At 35.1% G+C, this 17,524-nt stretch overlaps 1 protein-coding gene across 1 annotated transcript; it reads right to left on the bottom strand.

The window, feature by feature from the left end:
* Positions 1–262: 262 nt before the first annotated feature.
* Positions 263–10,118, bottom strand: LOC110025128 (ABC transporter G family member 44-like). Its single transcript, XM_020725416.1, is given in 24 exon segments — positions 263–602; positions 979–1,233; positions 1,315–1,398; positions 1,401–1,491; positions 1,589–1,816; positions 2,155–2,288; positions 2,380–2,463; positions 2,579–2,869; positions 2,952–3,284; positions 3,385–3,686; positions 3,776–3,932; positions 4,251–4,354; positions 4,536–4,696; positions 5,010–5,326; positions 5,414–5,695; positions 6,033–6,334; positions 6,450–6,540; positions 7,080–7,133; positions 8,616–8,692; positions 8,781–8,940; positions 9,050–9,134; positions 9,231–9,319; positions 9,405–9,525; positions 9,786–10,118. Coding segments are annotated over 24 exon segments (4,362 nt in total). The 5' UTR covers positions 10,088–10,118; the 3' UTR covers positions 263–344.
* Positions 10,119–17,524: the final 7,406 nt, after the last annotated feature.

Genomic DNA, 17,524 nt, shown 5'->3' with positions numbered 1-17,524 from the left:
CAATTAATACGCCAAGTATCTCATTTATTTTGACACCTTAAATTCTAGCACATTTATCAATTTAAGTTTAACGATTTATCAATAGCATGTCTTTTTTCCCCTTTATTTTGTAACCCTTCGGGTATTTTTGTGAAAAAACAACAAAAAAAAAGGAAATTAAAATATAATAACAACCTTAAAAACCTATTCAATTCAAATTCTTACAATTTCTATACATCATATACCATTATTACTATAAATTAGAAATAAAAAAAAAAAAACGCAAAACATTGTGAACCCTAAAACCATATAAATGGTTGTCTGCTACTCAATCAGATCAACAGAAATTTACTCGGCAAGCCGGGTTATCTTTTCTGGAAATTCAACACCTTGATTGCAGTTCCAAATAAGCCAGCAAAGAGAAATGCAAATCCGACGACCATAAATGCGGCGAAACCTAGGAAATCATGCCGATATCCGAAATAACTCCTCAAAAACTCTGCCACTGTTTCATTTGTGTCTAATGGTTCATTAACATCTCCATATTGTGAAGTAAGCATTCCATACAATGTCCAGGCGACAGGGCAAGCCCAATAATACCAACTCCACCATACAGGCATTCTCTGCATCATAAATAAATAAATATCATTAGTAAAGAGTCAATTGCCAAAATAGTCCCCAACTACTTCGTGAGATCATTTTAATCACAGAATCAATAAAAATGTCAAATTAGCTCCAAACACTTTTAATATCGGCTAAAATAGTGTACCATAAAGATAATTTTAGCTCCTATTAAACTGGTCTAAGTTGACACTTTTATAGACCTTCATACTAAAATTTAGCCTTCCAAAGAGTCAGGGACCATTTTGACATTTTTTTCTATCAATACATATACCATAAAAAATGAAAGCATGAGAGAGAGAGAGAGAGATTCACCATAAAAAATGAAAGCATGAAAATCCAGAGAATAGGTGAGAGAGAGAGAGAGATTCAACTTACTGGTCTTGGGATTACAAATCCAGAGAATAGGTTCCATATGCCATAAAAAGCAGATGAAACAACAGCGGCCACATGGAAATTGGGGGTCACACCAACCGCCAGCATGCCGTAGAAAGTGAAGTATAGTAATGTGAAATACATAAAGAAGATGTAGCATAAGAGCTTAGAGGCAGTCCATTCAAATCCAACCATAGAATATACTATGATACCGTACACTACTGACTGAGCCAAAACATAAGGGAGCTCAACAACAACCTACATGGAAGGAAGTATAAGAGACATAAACATGAAACATAGCACCAACAAGAGAATGTTGTGGTGGTGCGGCAAACTTACTTGTCCAAAGGCATATGGAAATGGCGAGTACATTCCTGCAGCTTTCTCTCTATAAAACACCGTTCGCTCAATCGACACGACACAACTGGTCTTATTGATGTAGAATATGATATCCCCATGAATAGAACCGCAGAATACATAGAACCCATTGCATTGAATAAATCTTGTCGTTTTCCCCTAAAATTATTAAGGTAGAGAGTAAAACTAATTGTTCTGATGTAAATTTCTTGTACAAAGGAGTAGTTAAATCACTCTTATTTGAAAAGGGGCACACCTTTTTTTGCCAAGACCCCAGAAGATTCCTCCAAACATGAAGGCTATCATAATCGTAAAGAAGAATCTCACTGCAGTATATGAAGGGTTTCTCCAATATGACAGGCGTTGTTTCCACAGGCAAGCCATGCATTGAGTTGAAAAAGATTGTGAATACTGGGTAGGAAAATAAAGATCAACTGTTCCTGGATGCGGTTTACTAAGTTCTCTCATCAGTGTTCTGTTCCCCCTGTAAAGTAATTGAGGAATGCAATCTATCAGGCGTTCGGGATCATTTTTGTTTTTGTTTTTCATTTTTTGTTTTTATTTTATTTTGTTTGTCTTGATTTGAAACAAAATATGTTTGGTATTTTTGATTGAGATATGGTTGTTTTTGAAAAAACTCAAACCAACCAAACTTGTTTAGCATTTTCAAAAGCATGTTTATTCGATCTTAGAAAAAATAAACATGTTAAAAATATATTAAACAAAAATGTTTTTAAGAAGGGAAGAAACAAACACAAAAAAATAATAAAATAAAATTGATCCCAAACAAGCCACAAGGAATTGAGCCACTTAACCACTTACTGATACATGTCTGAATTCTTGTATAATTCACTAAAATTAACTCCTAACTCATCCTCTTTTTCAGGTGTGGTCTCTTCCAACATCCATGTAGCAGGATTATAACCATCTTTAATTTTCCTGACTCCTCGAATTTCCTAGAAAGTTAAAATGACATGGTTTCAATAATTACATTTATTTAAGCATACATTATAAATAACTTAAAAAAAAAACATTTTGTTTCACTACCTCAAAATAAGAAATAAGGTGGCAGGAATTTTTGCCTAGTGGTCCAACATATATCTCTTCACCTCCTCTTTTCATAAGGAACAGCTAGAAATAAACAAAGTTTAAGTATAAAGCATAAGATTAAGCCAAATAAAATTTACTTTAAGAGAAGGAATTTTTTTTCAAAAAAAAAAAGCTTATATGCATAGTTATTGCTCACTTCGTCAAATGCTTCAAATATATCGATGCTCGGTTGATGAATTGTGCAAACAACTGTCCTTCCAGTGTCCACTGTATTTCTCACGGTTCTCATAACAATAGCTGCTGCTCTAGCATCAAGGCCAGAAGTAGGTTCATCCATGAATATGATGGATGGATTACCAACAAGCTCAACGGCAATGGTTAACCGCTTGCGTTGCTCAGTGGACAATCCACTAACACCAGGCAATCCAACTAATGCTCCCATCAATGGAGTCAACTCTACTAGCTCCATTACCTCGTTAATGAACATCTGATATGCACATTTAATAGTCATAAGATTTGAAATAATGAAATGAGAAAGTAGTAAAAAGTAAAACTACAGATCAACTTACTTGTTTTTGTACAGAGTCAACATCAACAGGCAGGCGAAGCCATGCTGAAAAAACAAGGGATTCATAAACGGTTAAATTAGGAGAGTGAATGTCATTTTGTTCGCAGTAACCTGATACACGGGCAAAAGTTTCTTGTTTCTTGGGATAACCAGATATGTTTATATTTCCCTCTATATATCCTCCTAGTTTTCTACCAGCCAGTACATCCATAAGAGTAGTCTTCCCTGCTCCACTAACACCCATTAATGCTGTAAGAACTCCTGATCTAAAGGAACCACTCACGCCCTTTAGTAGCACCAATTTCTCCTCCTCAATACCATGTATTTTCATTTCCTAGATACATAAATTTATAAGATATCAACATTTATGTCGAATAAAGTGAAATTTTATAGCTCAAGCATTGATTTATCAATTACTGAATGAAAAATGTTACCACGGGCATATCAACTGAGTATCTAATATTGTCAAAGGTGAGTGAAAGCGGTACAAATGGAAGCACCATTCCCTTCATCTCGCTTGCTTGTGCAACATCAGATGCGTACATGGGCGGTTTCTTATAGTTATTTGTATCATATAGGAAATTTTGCTCCTTTTTGGTGGGAGGTGTCTTTGATGCAGTTTGGTGATCAGTTTTCCTCCCATGAATAAATCCTTTTTTGAACTCTCCTTTAATATTCATTTGCTTTTCTCTCATAGAAACTTCAGATGTAGTAGCAGTATGACTGCCTCTAGATACTGCATGAATTAAACAAGATACACTTTAGACTAAAGATGAAAATAGAGTTCCGTTTTAAGCTGTTTGAAATTGTTATGAGATCCCTCACATTTAAGAAAGGTTAGAGCAATTGTGAAAAAGAAGTTGACAAGGATAACATATCCAATTGTTGCTGCTACACCAATCCAGTACCATTTTGCTTCTAGAAACATTCCGCGAGCTTTCAAAATATTGAGGCCAAGCGTCTGATTTGTTCCAGGCATGATCTGCAATAGAAAAATTAGATAATAAGTTATTGTTCGGTTCTTTTCTTCTCATATTATGAGATTTTTATACTTGCTTGGCAGTTTAGGATGGAAAATATTAAGATGAAAGGCATTTCATCTTGAACTGCAAAACATTTTCAAATTGCAAGACATCCCTTCTATTCTAGAAGAATCAATCAATCGAGTTCATAAAAAATGGCTAGTTTCTGCTCCATAAAAGCCAATATCTTGCAACTTGGGAAGAAGTGTCCAACATCCACAGTAAAATTTGGCTTTAGATATCCTTGGTCAAAATTTTTCGATTAAAAATCATCTTACTTGGCTCCAACTCTTTCCAAGGAATTCATTCACAAAAATAGCATTTTGTGAGTACATGAGAGGTGACATCCAGAATCCCCAAATCCACCATTTATTCACATCACCTGCCAACATAGAGCAAAATGCTTAATGTTGAATGTTACAACTTAATTTGTTTAGTTTCATCATCATCAGCTGCCTTAGCCCAACTATTTGGAATTCAATTTAAGAATTCTAATTTTTCATTCATTCCAGCAGATAAATCCTTTAAAACTAAATATGAATATTTTGAATGAAATCCCATACCATGCGCCAAGATGTATCCACCTAAAACTACAATCACAAGTAGTGAGAAAGATGCTATTGTGCCCGCAATGACAAGATTTCGGCCAATTACGGCGATGAAGCGAAATAATCCAGAAGACATCTGATGGACTAGAGCAAGCAGTAGATATTGCTTGAAGAATCTGTGCAAGAACATCAAGATGTTAATTCTTAAATATAAAACGATTAGAAGTCCCTTGACTGTTTAAATGAGACCATTTTAGTCCCAGAGTTTATAAAAGCGTTAAATTAGTCTCAGGACTCTTTCAGTGGGGCTACAATAGTCTTCACTACATACCATTCAACCCATATTAAAAGTGTTTGGGAACTAAATTTGATTTATATAAACTATAGGACTAAAATGGCTCCTTGCAAATAGTCAAGGACCATTTTGACCCTTTTCTCATTCTAAAATAATAAGGCATCTTAGAGCGTGCAAATATAGTAAATTCTCACCTTGCTGCACTAGGATCAAATCCTATAACGAAGTAATTGAGGAGCACCCAAATTGCGACTTCCAAGCATGAGACAGGAATCTTCAAAATCCATACAGGTAAAGCACAGACCCAAGAAGGATAGAAGAGGTAGTCCCTTTGTTTAAAAAAAACAGGCAGCTTGATTACAGTCAAACCAATCTCAGAGAGTCCATTAAACATCGACATGATGAGTGAAAAGTAAAGAGCACCCATGTAAGTCATTCCATCATTTAAAGTGTTACGGTGCAGGTTGCTTCTCAAGAACATCGTCATCGCAATTAATGCCATGACTGCAATCTGCAACAAAAGATTTTATTTAAATTATTGTAGAAAGGTTTGTGTAAAATTTTAGTCTTAAAATTTCACAAGAGATGTAAAACTCACTTGCAATGCCCTGAATACATACACAAAGGAGTTCCTTTTCATTAACAACCATTCTCTGTCAGCACAAGCTTTCAGTAGTTCTATCTTTCTCACACCATACTTTGAAGTAGTCAACGCTGCAGGATGGCTCTTTCTCTTGTCAAATGGAAAAGAAAGATCTCTTCCAAGCTTTTCTCCAACATGAAATGAATGAAAGGCAGTTGCAAATTCTCTTACAGTAACAAATCTGTAAGGTTTGTTAGGTCTTGCCCAATATTGCTCTTGGTCTTTCTTGGATGTGACCTATGAACGAAACAGGAAGATTAACTAGCTTCAAGTTAAAATAGGAATTAAGTGTTTAGTTTGAGAATAAAAAAACGAACTTGTTTGAGGGGCAGCAAGAACAAGGAGGGTAGAATCAATGTGAATGAATGGGGGAAAGGGCCAAGGTGTCTTACTAGAAATAATTAAAGATTTGCATAAAGTGGAGGTAGCAACTTATGCAACAATAAAAGTGAATGCATAAGGCCTCATAAAGCTAACCCCAAATAATTTGTGCAACTTGTAATGATGAAGATGATGATGATGAAGAAGATGAATAATGAACAAGTTACATGAAGGCTTATTGGGAGTAGCATACTTCTTGCAAGAAGTCGGCAACACCTTTCCTTTTGGGGCATTTGAAACCAATCCACTCAAAGAATTCAAGCACGTTTGCAGTGGATCCTTGATATACTATCTGCCCATCGGATAAGAGAATTATATCATCAAAAAGCTCATATGTCTCTGGTGCTGGTTGGAGTAGGGAGATAACTCCTGTTCCACCAAGAATGTGAATTGCTTGCCGTATTGCATTAACCATCTGGAAGGTTGTGGAGCTATCCAAACCATTCGAAATTTCATCCATAAATAATGCTTGTGCTGGTCCAACCAACATTTCACCTATGTGATATTTCACATCATTCCGTATCATTCATAGATATTCATTACATGTGTATTAACTGGAAATGATTTGTCAATAAACAAGAGTAGCTTTTCATCAATTTGATTAGTCTACCTGTGGTGACACGCTTCTTCTGCCCTCCTGAGACGCCCCTTAACATTTCATCTCCTAGCAAGGTCTCAGCACAAATATCCAATCCTAGAATCTGTTATTTTAAGAAACAGGGGAAGCTCATTTTAGTTTCTTTTGTTGGATCTAAGAAAGTTGATAGAGTTTCTTTTAGGGCCAATTTGTTTCATTGCTTGAAAGTGTATGGATTTCAAATCAAGAAGTAAGATGCATCTAAGTTACAGTGGCATCTATACTTTTGCAGTAACTCACTTATTCACCTAGACTATGTTTTATTTGGGCTACACCGAGTTTCATTTCTACTCACTCTCATAATAATTTTTTTTTTTAACTTTTATTTTTATTTAAAAGTAATATTATAACCCATAATCTCAGCATTTTAATATTATTCCATTCTTTTAAAAGGTAAAATTAAAGGTGCTTACTTGGCCACAAGAATGAAACTCACTTGCCACCCTTTTTTAAGGAAGATTTGAATATTAAAACTCAATTCTACATGATTTCAATAAAAAAAATGCTTGATCTAACTTCTAAAAATGGGATTCAAGCACTTCTAACGCTCCCCGTGAAACCAATTGGACCTAAATTACCTAAATGTCAACCACAGAAAGTTACCTTTAGTATATAATCTGTAATAACTCCATTTTTCTTCCCTTCCATTGCAGCTGCCTACAAGAAAAAGAAACAGAATCTGAATACATCAACCATACTATGCATAAACCATGAGCAGCAGAAAATTTATGAATGGAAGAAAGAAAATTACAGCACACAGTACAAAGAAAAACACTATGTGAGGAAAGCAAGTTTTATCATTTATAATAGTAAACACTTTTAACTCCAATAAAATCTAATATAACTAAGATGAATTTGCATGAAATAGGTTTAATAATACTTTAGAACGGTGTGATATTGTGGGGCCCAAGTTGAGCCCGATACATAAACATCAAACTAAAATCCAAAGCCAATGAACAAGGGTCGCTAATATTATATGAATCAAACACTTATTTCACTTTTTAATATTATATGGAACTAATTTTTACTCGGATGTGATCTCATAAAAAAATACATTTTCATCATCATAGTGTCCCATACAAAGAGCCCACTCAATTAAATGAAGCTTGTACAAGAGTAACCAACTCTCAAAAATTATCATAAAAGGCATAAAAATGCATGGAAGCCACGTTTAATAGTATAAACTAAAAGAGAACCGATGTTAGACCTCAAACACCAGCAGTCAAACCGAATTTAGCTCCAAAAAAAATTGGTTTATAAGTGAAGGCAAACCATTTAGTATTTCACAACCAATATATTTTTCAACTCTTTGATATTTAATTAAACTGAATACTCTCAAATACCTTGATAATCTCCTCTCACACGAGAGCTCTCCACTTTGGTGATGCTACCCTCAAATGGAAGTATTTTAACATTATCAAGAATCATGCTATATGGACTGGTATAGAAGTTACCAACACTTGATAATTTTTCGACCATGATAAAGGCCATTCAATAGACTTGAATCCTACGGAATCATCAACTTTGATATCACTTGTTAGGGAATGAAAAATTAAAGAAAATTGAAGTTGTACTGAATACACAAGTGGATAAACTCATTTTCAATCCAAAAGACTCAGCATAAGGGTGAGGGGGGTGAATTATTTGATATTATGATATTACTAATATATTTTTAACTATTTGATATGAAACTAAATCTATAACCCTTGCATGCATCAAACTACTTTTCAAATAACTGATATGGGCTTAAACTCTGACGTGCCGTAACCACATGAATCATTTGTTTTTAGTCAAAACATCAACTCTAATATCACATCTGGCTCTAATACCTTTCGTTAGACGAACAAGCACCACGGTTGCACATATAGCCCAGTTTACTATTAGTTAAACACCAATCAACCCAAAGAACTGAACCAAAAGTGTCATATTAAAAACTAAACTCTTATTTAACATTCATGTGTGAATATTTCTTACTCTGAGATTGATCTCAACAAATGCCATTTGCAACACTCATTGGAGATGAATGGAGAATGGAGATTCAAAAAGTTGAGCCAGAATCATTGGGATAAGGCTAATGATAATGACGATGATAAGCATTTTAAAGGCAGAAGAAATCAGCAACAATTCTGCTTATCTAACCTTCATAAAGACATCTATGTCAGGATCTGGTTTGATGTTTGCTGCCTTCTCTCTTCTTGCTAGCTCAGTTAACATCTCTGCATTATAGATTCAGGAAAATGAATACAACTTTTGCATAGAAAAACCAAACAATTTTCCAATTATCTGTATGGCTATTGTACCTACCATACCGAGAGCCAATTCCTTGAAACCTAGAAGAGAAAGACAGTGTTTCTCTCACTGTCAACTCCGGAATATGAACATCATGCTGACTTATGTATGCTGCTGTTCTCTGTGGAACAAACTCATCCATTTCATGGCCATTGTAAGTTACCTTCCCAAAAACCTGCATCATAGTTTCAGGCAGGATCCACATCTTGTAAGAAAAGATTTAAATTACGCTAACCCGCAAAGAGAGTAGAATAGAAGAGAAATTAGAAGATAGGCTTAAGGACCTTAAGATCGGAGCTTAACTTTCCAGCAAGCGCTAACAGCAATGTGGTCTTCCCTGAAGCTGGGGGACCTAGAAGCAGAGTCAACCTGGAGATGATATTTAGTTTATCAAGATGAGAGATTAATCAGAAAATAAACTAAGACAATTACAAATCTCATACGAGTTCATAAAAGGGAAGAGACCTGCGAGGCTTGATGATTCCACTAATATCATTGAGGATTGTTATAGTTTTCTTTGTTCTTGGGAGTATGTGAAGAAAGTTTGCAACCGGCTGAAAAAAATTAATTAAAAAAGAAAAACCATTTCAGCACTTATAAATTTACAGAAGAACACATAGTATTAATCCCTCCAATTACCTCGATGGTATTGACAATTGATCTGAAGAAGGAAGGCAAACCTCTGCTGCCTGCATAAGCTTCAGCGCTAATACTGAGTTGTTCATACCTCACCTCTATTGTCGGGAAATCAATTCCTACTCTGGAGTTTACGTACAAAAATTCGTGTGAGATGCAAATGAAAAGCTAGCCATGTTTAATTCTTATTTTCATATAAAAATGTCGTATCTGAAACGATCCTACTTAATTTCTGTCTATGAAAAAATAAAATAATTGAGAATACTGAAACAAGTGCAAACTTCCTTATTAGTATTTTCAGAATCCCCCCAAAAAAGAAAAAATCTCTGAAACATTTGTTTCATCGTTCGTTTCTTATCAATGCTCTGCTTCTATGAATCTTACTTGTCGATTCGATCCTTGAGCCTCATAAGAAAGCCCTCGTGGTCTTCATGGGCAACTCTCATCAACCTGTCTAACAAGTTCTTCCTCTCTTGAAACCCTAAACTCTGGATATTGATCTCCGTGGGATCTTGACCAATGTTGAGGATTCCCTTCCTCATCCTGTTCCAGCTCGGAAGCCTCTCGAGAGCAGCCCATTTCAGTGCCTCCTCGTCGTCTTCGCTCTTCAGAGAACTAAAGAAGCTCGTGTCCCCTTTCCACAGTTCAGAGCTGTTTATGCTCATGGACCAGCGAGCTTCCCCCATAATGATCGAGACCACTCCGACGAGGAAGACGAAGAAGGGAACATATTTAAATCGAGCGAGCGAAGATCGGCGCTAATATTAGGATTAAATTTTAATATTTAATATTTAATTAAACTTTAAAATTTAATGTATTTTTATGCATAAATTTTAATATGATTGTGAAAATAAAATATTATATAATTAAATATCAAATTTTAGATGGTAGATACATAAATATATAAAAATTGTGTGGTATGTAAATCTTCCATTTTTTTTTCAAGCATTAATTTAATAATTAGCATTGAGATTAATGGACAAAGTCATATAATATAGTAGTTTCCCATATATACAGAAAAAGATAAATAAATATGTGTTATTTCAAGATATTAAGTCCTTATTATTGAATATTATTATAGATTTTGATATTATAAAAGGATAAATAAATATGTATTATTTCAAGATATCAAGTCCTTATTATTGAATAATATTATAGATTTGGATATTTTTATCAATATTTTGCCATAAGATTTAGAACTGTTGGATTTATACCGGATAAATTCATAGTAAGTTTTATACATATTCATTTAAAGTATATCTAATAATTTTCGATCGATAGAAATAATTAAAATATGTTGAAACATTATTTTTTCATGAATTTTTAAAATTGAGAAGAAAAAAATTTATCTTGTGTTGGATCATAATTTTTATTTGATAGATCTTCATACTTACTGTACGCAGAAGAAGTGTCGGCACAAATTTCAATGCAATCTGACGGTTCATTTGAGAAAAGGCATATTAAAGGAGGGTCCACAGGCAGAAGACTTGGAGACCAACTTATCCGATCAGACATATCAAGTCTGACAAACTAGTCCTATCAATACCACGCTAACTAAGGCAACCAAACATCTAGAACCTAAGCAATTCGACTACAAGCGAAGCACACGATAGCCCAAACTATTTGTCATGATGAAAGCATTTTAAGAGAGAAGCTAACACCTCGGGTCCTGCAGTTATAAGAGAGACAACCACCGGTCTCCCTAAAATATCATCAAAAATCAATAAGACGACAAGTCTTATCCATCCCTCAAGATCTCTTCGTCTAAGAGTAACTATCTATGATATTATGGTGATTCACACTCTACCCAATAGTCTAGCTTCACTTTGCATACAAGAGTTTCTTATTAGGGATTGAGGGTCGATGACTAAACTTGATCAACTGATCGTCACTACTTAGGCAATCGAATCAATGAAACCCTTCGCCAATAAAAGATCAGCCAACAAGCAGCATGAAACCTAACTGATTGGTGGGTCTAGTCTAGCCTACCAAGGGCTTGTCAGTCCGACCAGCTAAGCCCTAGAGTAGTCGGGCTCTAAGCCCACATATGTAAAATAACTAGAATAACATGTCCATCCCTTACTAAAGCGGGGCATAAATGAAAATTTACATATTTTACCCCTTCTCTATAAAGATAAGATCATTATATGGATAAAAGGTTACAAACTTGCTCTAAATTACTTTCCATTCCTTGCACATATCTTTATATTTCTCTGTCTCTCATTCTCTCTCTCCTATCTTATGCTTTATTCTATAAATGTGGTTCATGAATAAATCATGATTGAATATCCAGAAAGGTGCGTTGAGCGTTGATCATGTTAGCAACAAGAAGAGGGGTGGCACAAGAAAAATAAATCTATAACAGAGATATCATCAATACAAAGTGCAATAAAGAGCTTGTGCAGTAATAAATCCAAGAGTGAAGGACGTTATGATGAATAACCTCAAGGAGATTTTGGCTTAAGGAAGGGAGCAAAACCCCCGATAGAAATCATTGGCACCCGACGACCAAAGGGTATCCTTCTTAAAGAAAGTGTTAGAGATTCCCAGTACATCGATAGTGTTGGGTCGATGCTAATAAACTGACAATAATTTGGGTAAACCAAGGCATCCTGCCAGTCAGAGAGCATACTCTCTTGGTAAATTTCTGAAGCCAAGCCCCCGGAGAGATTTAAATTAATGCGCTCCATCGCACAAGTCTTAGATTGATCCAAACGACCACTTAGATCCTTTGAATAGCTCATTTGTTTGCTAAAGATCATCGACAAGCTGAAATGCAGTCTATTCTTCACTGTGATGAGGGAGTCGGCTCCTGGGTGGTTCAATGGTTGTCACCAAGAGTGATCACTTCATTCGTTAATTTCAAAAGGATGATTATGTCATAGTTTATTAGCGTCAATAAGCCTCAAAATAGTTCACAAGCCCAGTTGCAGATCACGCAAGAGCAAAGTGACAGCCCCTGCTCATTTATCACTTGATTATAGAAGGAAAGTTGTGGGATATGGAACCTGCGGTAGCACACGCTGACCTGGCTCAAGAGCTAAAAGCATGTCCATTCTGACATGTTCTAGGCTTGCAGTGACTAAAGATCATGGTCAAGCTGTTGAAGCTGGTCAACAATCACATCTTGGCTGAGGAGTACAAATCCATCCCTACTTCCATCAGAGCAGACTCTTCCACCAGTCGTCTGCATAAGAGGGCTCCCAAAGGTGATAGCTAGATGCCGAAGGAATACTTACGTCCTTTCACCCATCCACCGTATGAGAAAAATTGGTGGCCTTGAGACAACAAAGGGGCTGATAGAAGTTACAACTGAGGATCTTAGGCTTGTTACCCTGGCCAGAGGCTGGCTCGTTATAATGAGTGCTCGCTGCATGATTAAGAAGTACCATAAGTGACCCTATTGAGGGCATCAATGGCTAAGCTGGTGCAGGCTATACAGAACAAGAAGTATTTCAGTAAGTCACCGCCAATAAGGACCAGCGCTTTTATTTGGGCACTAAGAAATATTGTGTATCTTGAAGACCATAGTAATAATACAAAGGAATAATAATACCTTCGAAGCCTGGTCAAAGTTGATCATAATTGGAAAGCTCGTAGTTTGCAACACTAGAAGTAGCGATTCAGAGTCATGGGAAGGCACCAGTCAAAGTGAATGCTATTTATATAGTTGGAGTGGTATCATGACCCGTCCCATGACTTTGAATTAACTAAGGCAGGAACAAACAATCAGAAAGTGTGATATAAATTTATTGTATTCAGCTACTATGAAAGAGCCACTAAATGAAATAAAATAACTTTACCTCATTACTTGTTCTGTTCGTCTTCTATAAATGTTACTCTTTTTCACTCATCTTTTAATCAACTAATTAAACCTAAAAAAATAGTTTAAAAATAATTGTGAGCTAAAAGAGCTAGTGAATACTCTTACTTTTAAACTAAAACAATGCAAGGGAAAAGAAAAAACAATATGCATGTTAATTAATCTTCTTAATAAACAATATAAACATTTCACATGATATTCAATGAATTTTATTATATCATTAACATACAAATATTATTTTATCTATGCACAACCATCACAATAGCAGTATCTAAAAATTGTATCACTTAAGATATTTTAATATCAATATCCTTTTCCATTTACATGCGCAAATACATTGGTGTTCCCCCACTAGTACCATCAAGAGATGATTTCATCATAATTAAGCATGCACATACAAACATCTATGCAAATCATATCATTCATAATTTCATATCACTAAAAATGCATTAATTATTTAATGTTATGATATTATAAGCATTCACATCAAAATGACAGATAAAATTTAATAATAATATAATCAATCACATTAATCAAGCATAAGCAACCCATAAAATTGGATTAGAAGAGATATCAAAATGATACTACAATTTAAGAATATGAGTGCTCACCTCATTGACAAACAATCTGCTTTCTCTTAACATCTATCATTCTAAAAATTGAAACCTAATCACGATATTTATATTCTCAAACTTTAATTAAAATTTTCTTTTGTCTAGCTATTAACTTTATGTTATGCATATAAAAAATTATCATATTTTACTTTATGGATTTCCTTCACCCTCTGATCTCCCTCTGTCTCGCGTCAATTTATATGTGAACTGACCTCCTTGGCTTCCTGATCCTTTCGCTTAATCACTCATTTTTCAGTTGTCAGACTCCTCGCTTCCTTTACTTAACTTCTTCTTCTTCTCTTCCGGTTGATTATTTCCTCTTCCCCTAAGTAACATAACCATTACGAGCTTTTCCATTTACAAATCTCGTCCTTGAAATTTATAAACGGAGCTCAAGCAAGTCAACATTAGATATCCATAAAACTAGGTCATTTATTAAGATGAAACGTAATCACTATAAAGATAAAGGCTCAATACAAGGTGACTCAACTATACTTCGGATAACAATACACATTTACTAAAATAAGGCAGTATGCTAGGAAAAAAAACCAAACTCATCAAACCTCATCACCGTAAGCGGTTGTAGGTTGTTTAGGATCACAATGAGTAAGGAAATATACTTGAGGTTGAACAGTTTCCTTTGTTAACTTTATGTCTATAGACTATTTTTTTATGCCCACCTGCAGACTTCTATGAAGGAGATCCACCTGATTTTTCATATTTAGCACTATTTTGGCCAAGAGATGGGGAACACCATGCTATATGACCAGGTTGACAACACTAATAACAAGTTTTGAGCACATTAAGCATTCAACTTTATGTTTTCTTCTGCATTTGGCCCAAATGACTCTAGTATCTTGAGTCGTACATCTGCTAACTCCACCCAAATTATTCTTTAACCTCTTCTTATTGGATCCTTCTAAGATATCAACATGCTCTTTTGTAGTCTTCCTCTTGTGCATCTCCTTACACTTCTGAGTATGCTGAAAATTGATCTCCACCATTCTAGCTTGTTCCACCAATATCAAGTATTCATCAATCCCTAAAGGTACTAATAGCTGTCTGATATAATCCTTTAATCCAAAAAGGAAGTTGTAGCAAGTTTGTTTTCAGTAGCAATCAACGGTGACGCATACCTTGATATTATAGTGAATTCTGCTTCATACGACATAACTGTCTTCTCTCATTGCATTAACTTGATGAATCTATCATGCATTTTTCACTGAGCGTACAGGGGTATGAACCACTCTCTAAAAAGATTCACAAACTCTTCCCAACTTATCATCATGTTGGTTATGTCTCCACACTTGTCTTGACACTGCACACACTCCCACTTTTCGGCTTCTCCATCTAGCACAACAGTCGCTAACAGTACTCTTATTTTATTCGGACAAGTTATGTTATCCAGTATATTCTCCTTCCTCATTAGCTAGTTCTCTGCTTCAAACGTGTCTTCAGTCCCCTTGAACAAATGTGGACGTAGATCTTGAAAAAGCTTCAAATATTTATCTACAGCAACGGTATCACTTCTACTTCCTCTTCTAGAATATCGAATCAACTGAGTTATTGTCGTCATAAATTGAGTGAGGACACATCATAAATTGAGTGAGGACATTCGTGTTCACAACTATAGTAGATTGTACTTCTTCGTTTTCTATCGAATCTTCTTCTATAATTTCAGGTGTATCATTATGCCTGAATGAATAATAATTATTACATTGATTCAACATTAATTTTTTTTTCAAATTATGAAAATTTGCTTATAATTATCTTATTGTTTCTTTCATCAAGATTTAATTAATTAATTCTAAACATCGGGCTATGATATCACTTTTTTCATGACCTGGTCTGGGGCTTGGAATTAATCAAGGCGAGAACAGACGGTCGGAAGGTGTAAATTAAATTTACTTTATTCAATTACTATGAAAGAGTCACAAATCAAATAAAATAACTTTACCTCGTTACTGGTTATTCGCATCTTTTATAAATGTTATATTTTCTTTCACCCATCTTTTAAACAACTAATTAAACCTAAAAATTAGTTTGAAAATAAATATGAGCTAAATAAACCAGTAAATACACACTCTTAAACTACAATAATGCAAGAGAAAAGAGAAATAATATGCATGTTAGTTAAGTTTCTTAATAAATCAATATAAATTTTTAACATTTTATTCAATGAATTTTACTATATCAATAACATACAAAAATCATTTTATATATATACAATCGTCATAAGAGCACGGTTTAAAAGTTGTGTCGCTTAATGTACTTCAATATCAATATTTTTTCTATTTACGTGCACCGATACATTCGTGTTCTCCCACTAGTACTATTAAGTGGTGATTCTATCACAGTCGGTCATGCACATACAAGAAATCTATGTAAATCATATTATTCATAATTCCATATCACTCAACATGTAATAATATATTACATTAATTATTTCACATCATGAGATTATAAATATTTGCATCAAAATGACTGATAAAATTTAATAATAATATAATTAATTGCACTAATCATGCATAATTAACAACCCAAAAAATTGATTTAGAAGAGAGATTAAAATGATGCTATAATTTAAGAATAAAAGTACTCACTTCGTTTACAGATAATCCACCTGCTCTTGACGTCGTTCCTTCTAGAACTTGGAAACCTAATCATGTTAAATATAGTATCAAACTTGAATTAAAATCGACTCTTCTTCCTCCTCTGTGATGTTTCTTCATCTCCTCTTCTTTGCTGGTTTATTGAAGCCCTTACCCGCGGACGCACAACTCCTTTTTCTACACTCGGCTTTGTCTTGCTCTAGAAGTTGACGCCATCCTGTCCACTGCTTGAAACTTACACCGATACTTCCTCAGGCCTCCTCGTTGTCGACTAGGGCTTCTCTGACGCTATCCTCCTCTCCTTCTCACGTTGCTCGACTCTAAGGAAAGCTGCTAGGATTTCTTCTACCTCCTGATCTCCCTCTGTCTGGCATCAATTTATAGGTGAACTGACCTCATTGACTTCCTGATCCTTTTGCTTCATCTCTCATTTCATTAGCTATTCAACTCCTCATTCCTCTTCTTGGCTTCATCTTCCAACTGTTCATTTCCTCTTTCCTAAAGTAGCAGAAATGTTACGAGGGGTGCTAACAGGGCAGTCTAAAGAGGCTCCGGACAAGAGAATTGTGTGCGACAACTTTCTCTCCAAAGTGCAACACTCATTTACCTACCATATTTACCGACATGATTCTGCCTCCGCGGGGATCTTTATAATGTATTTATCATCGTTATTACCTCAATAAGTAACTACCATGTTAGTAGTTTCTTGGTCGATATTGAGAGCTCAGTGAACATTTTGTTCAAGTCAATGTTCAAGAATATGGGATTCAAGTTAGTATTCGACAAAATGGGATTCAGGTAATGGAGATGTGATAATTGTTTGAGGCAACTTAGAGCAATCCAACACATGTTACTTCCGTGCAGTTGGCAACATCGAGCAAAAGTCGCTCGACCTCACTAACCCATATGAAGAGGGCCGCGAGACCAAAGAGATTACCCTTCAAATCCCTATAGCCAATGGAGAGGCTCGTAAAAAAAATTGTATAAGGGAAGATTTTGATGCAATGTCGAAGAATTTGCTGATTCAAACCCTCCAGAATCACCTAGAAGTCTTCTCTTGGCCAGCAGCAGGAA

This window comes from Phalaenopsis equestris, unplaced genomic scaffold (genome assembly GCF_001263595.1).
Source record: "Phalaenopsis equestris unplaced genomic scaffold, ASM126359v1 Scaffold000291, whole genome shotgun sequence".
In the NCBI taxonomy this organism is placed as follows: domain Eukaryota; kingdom Viridiplantae; phylum Streptophyta; class Magnoliopsida; order Asparagales; family Orchidaceae; genus Phalaenopsis; species Phalaenopsis equestris.
This window is presented reverse-complemented; position numbering and strand designations above follow the sequence as displayed.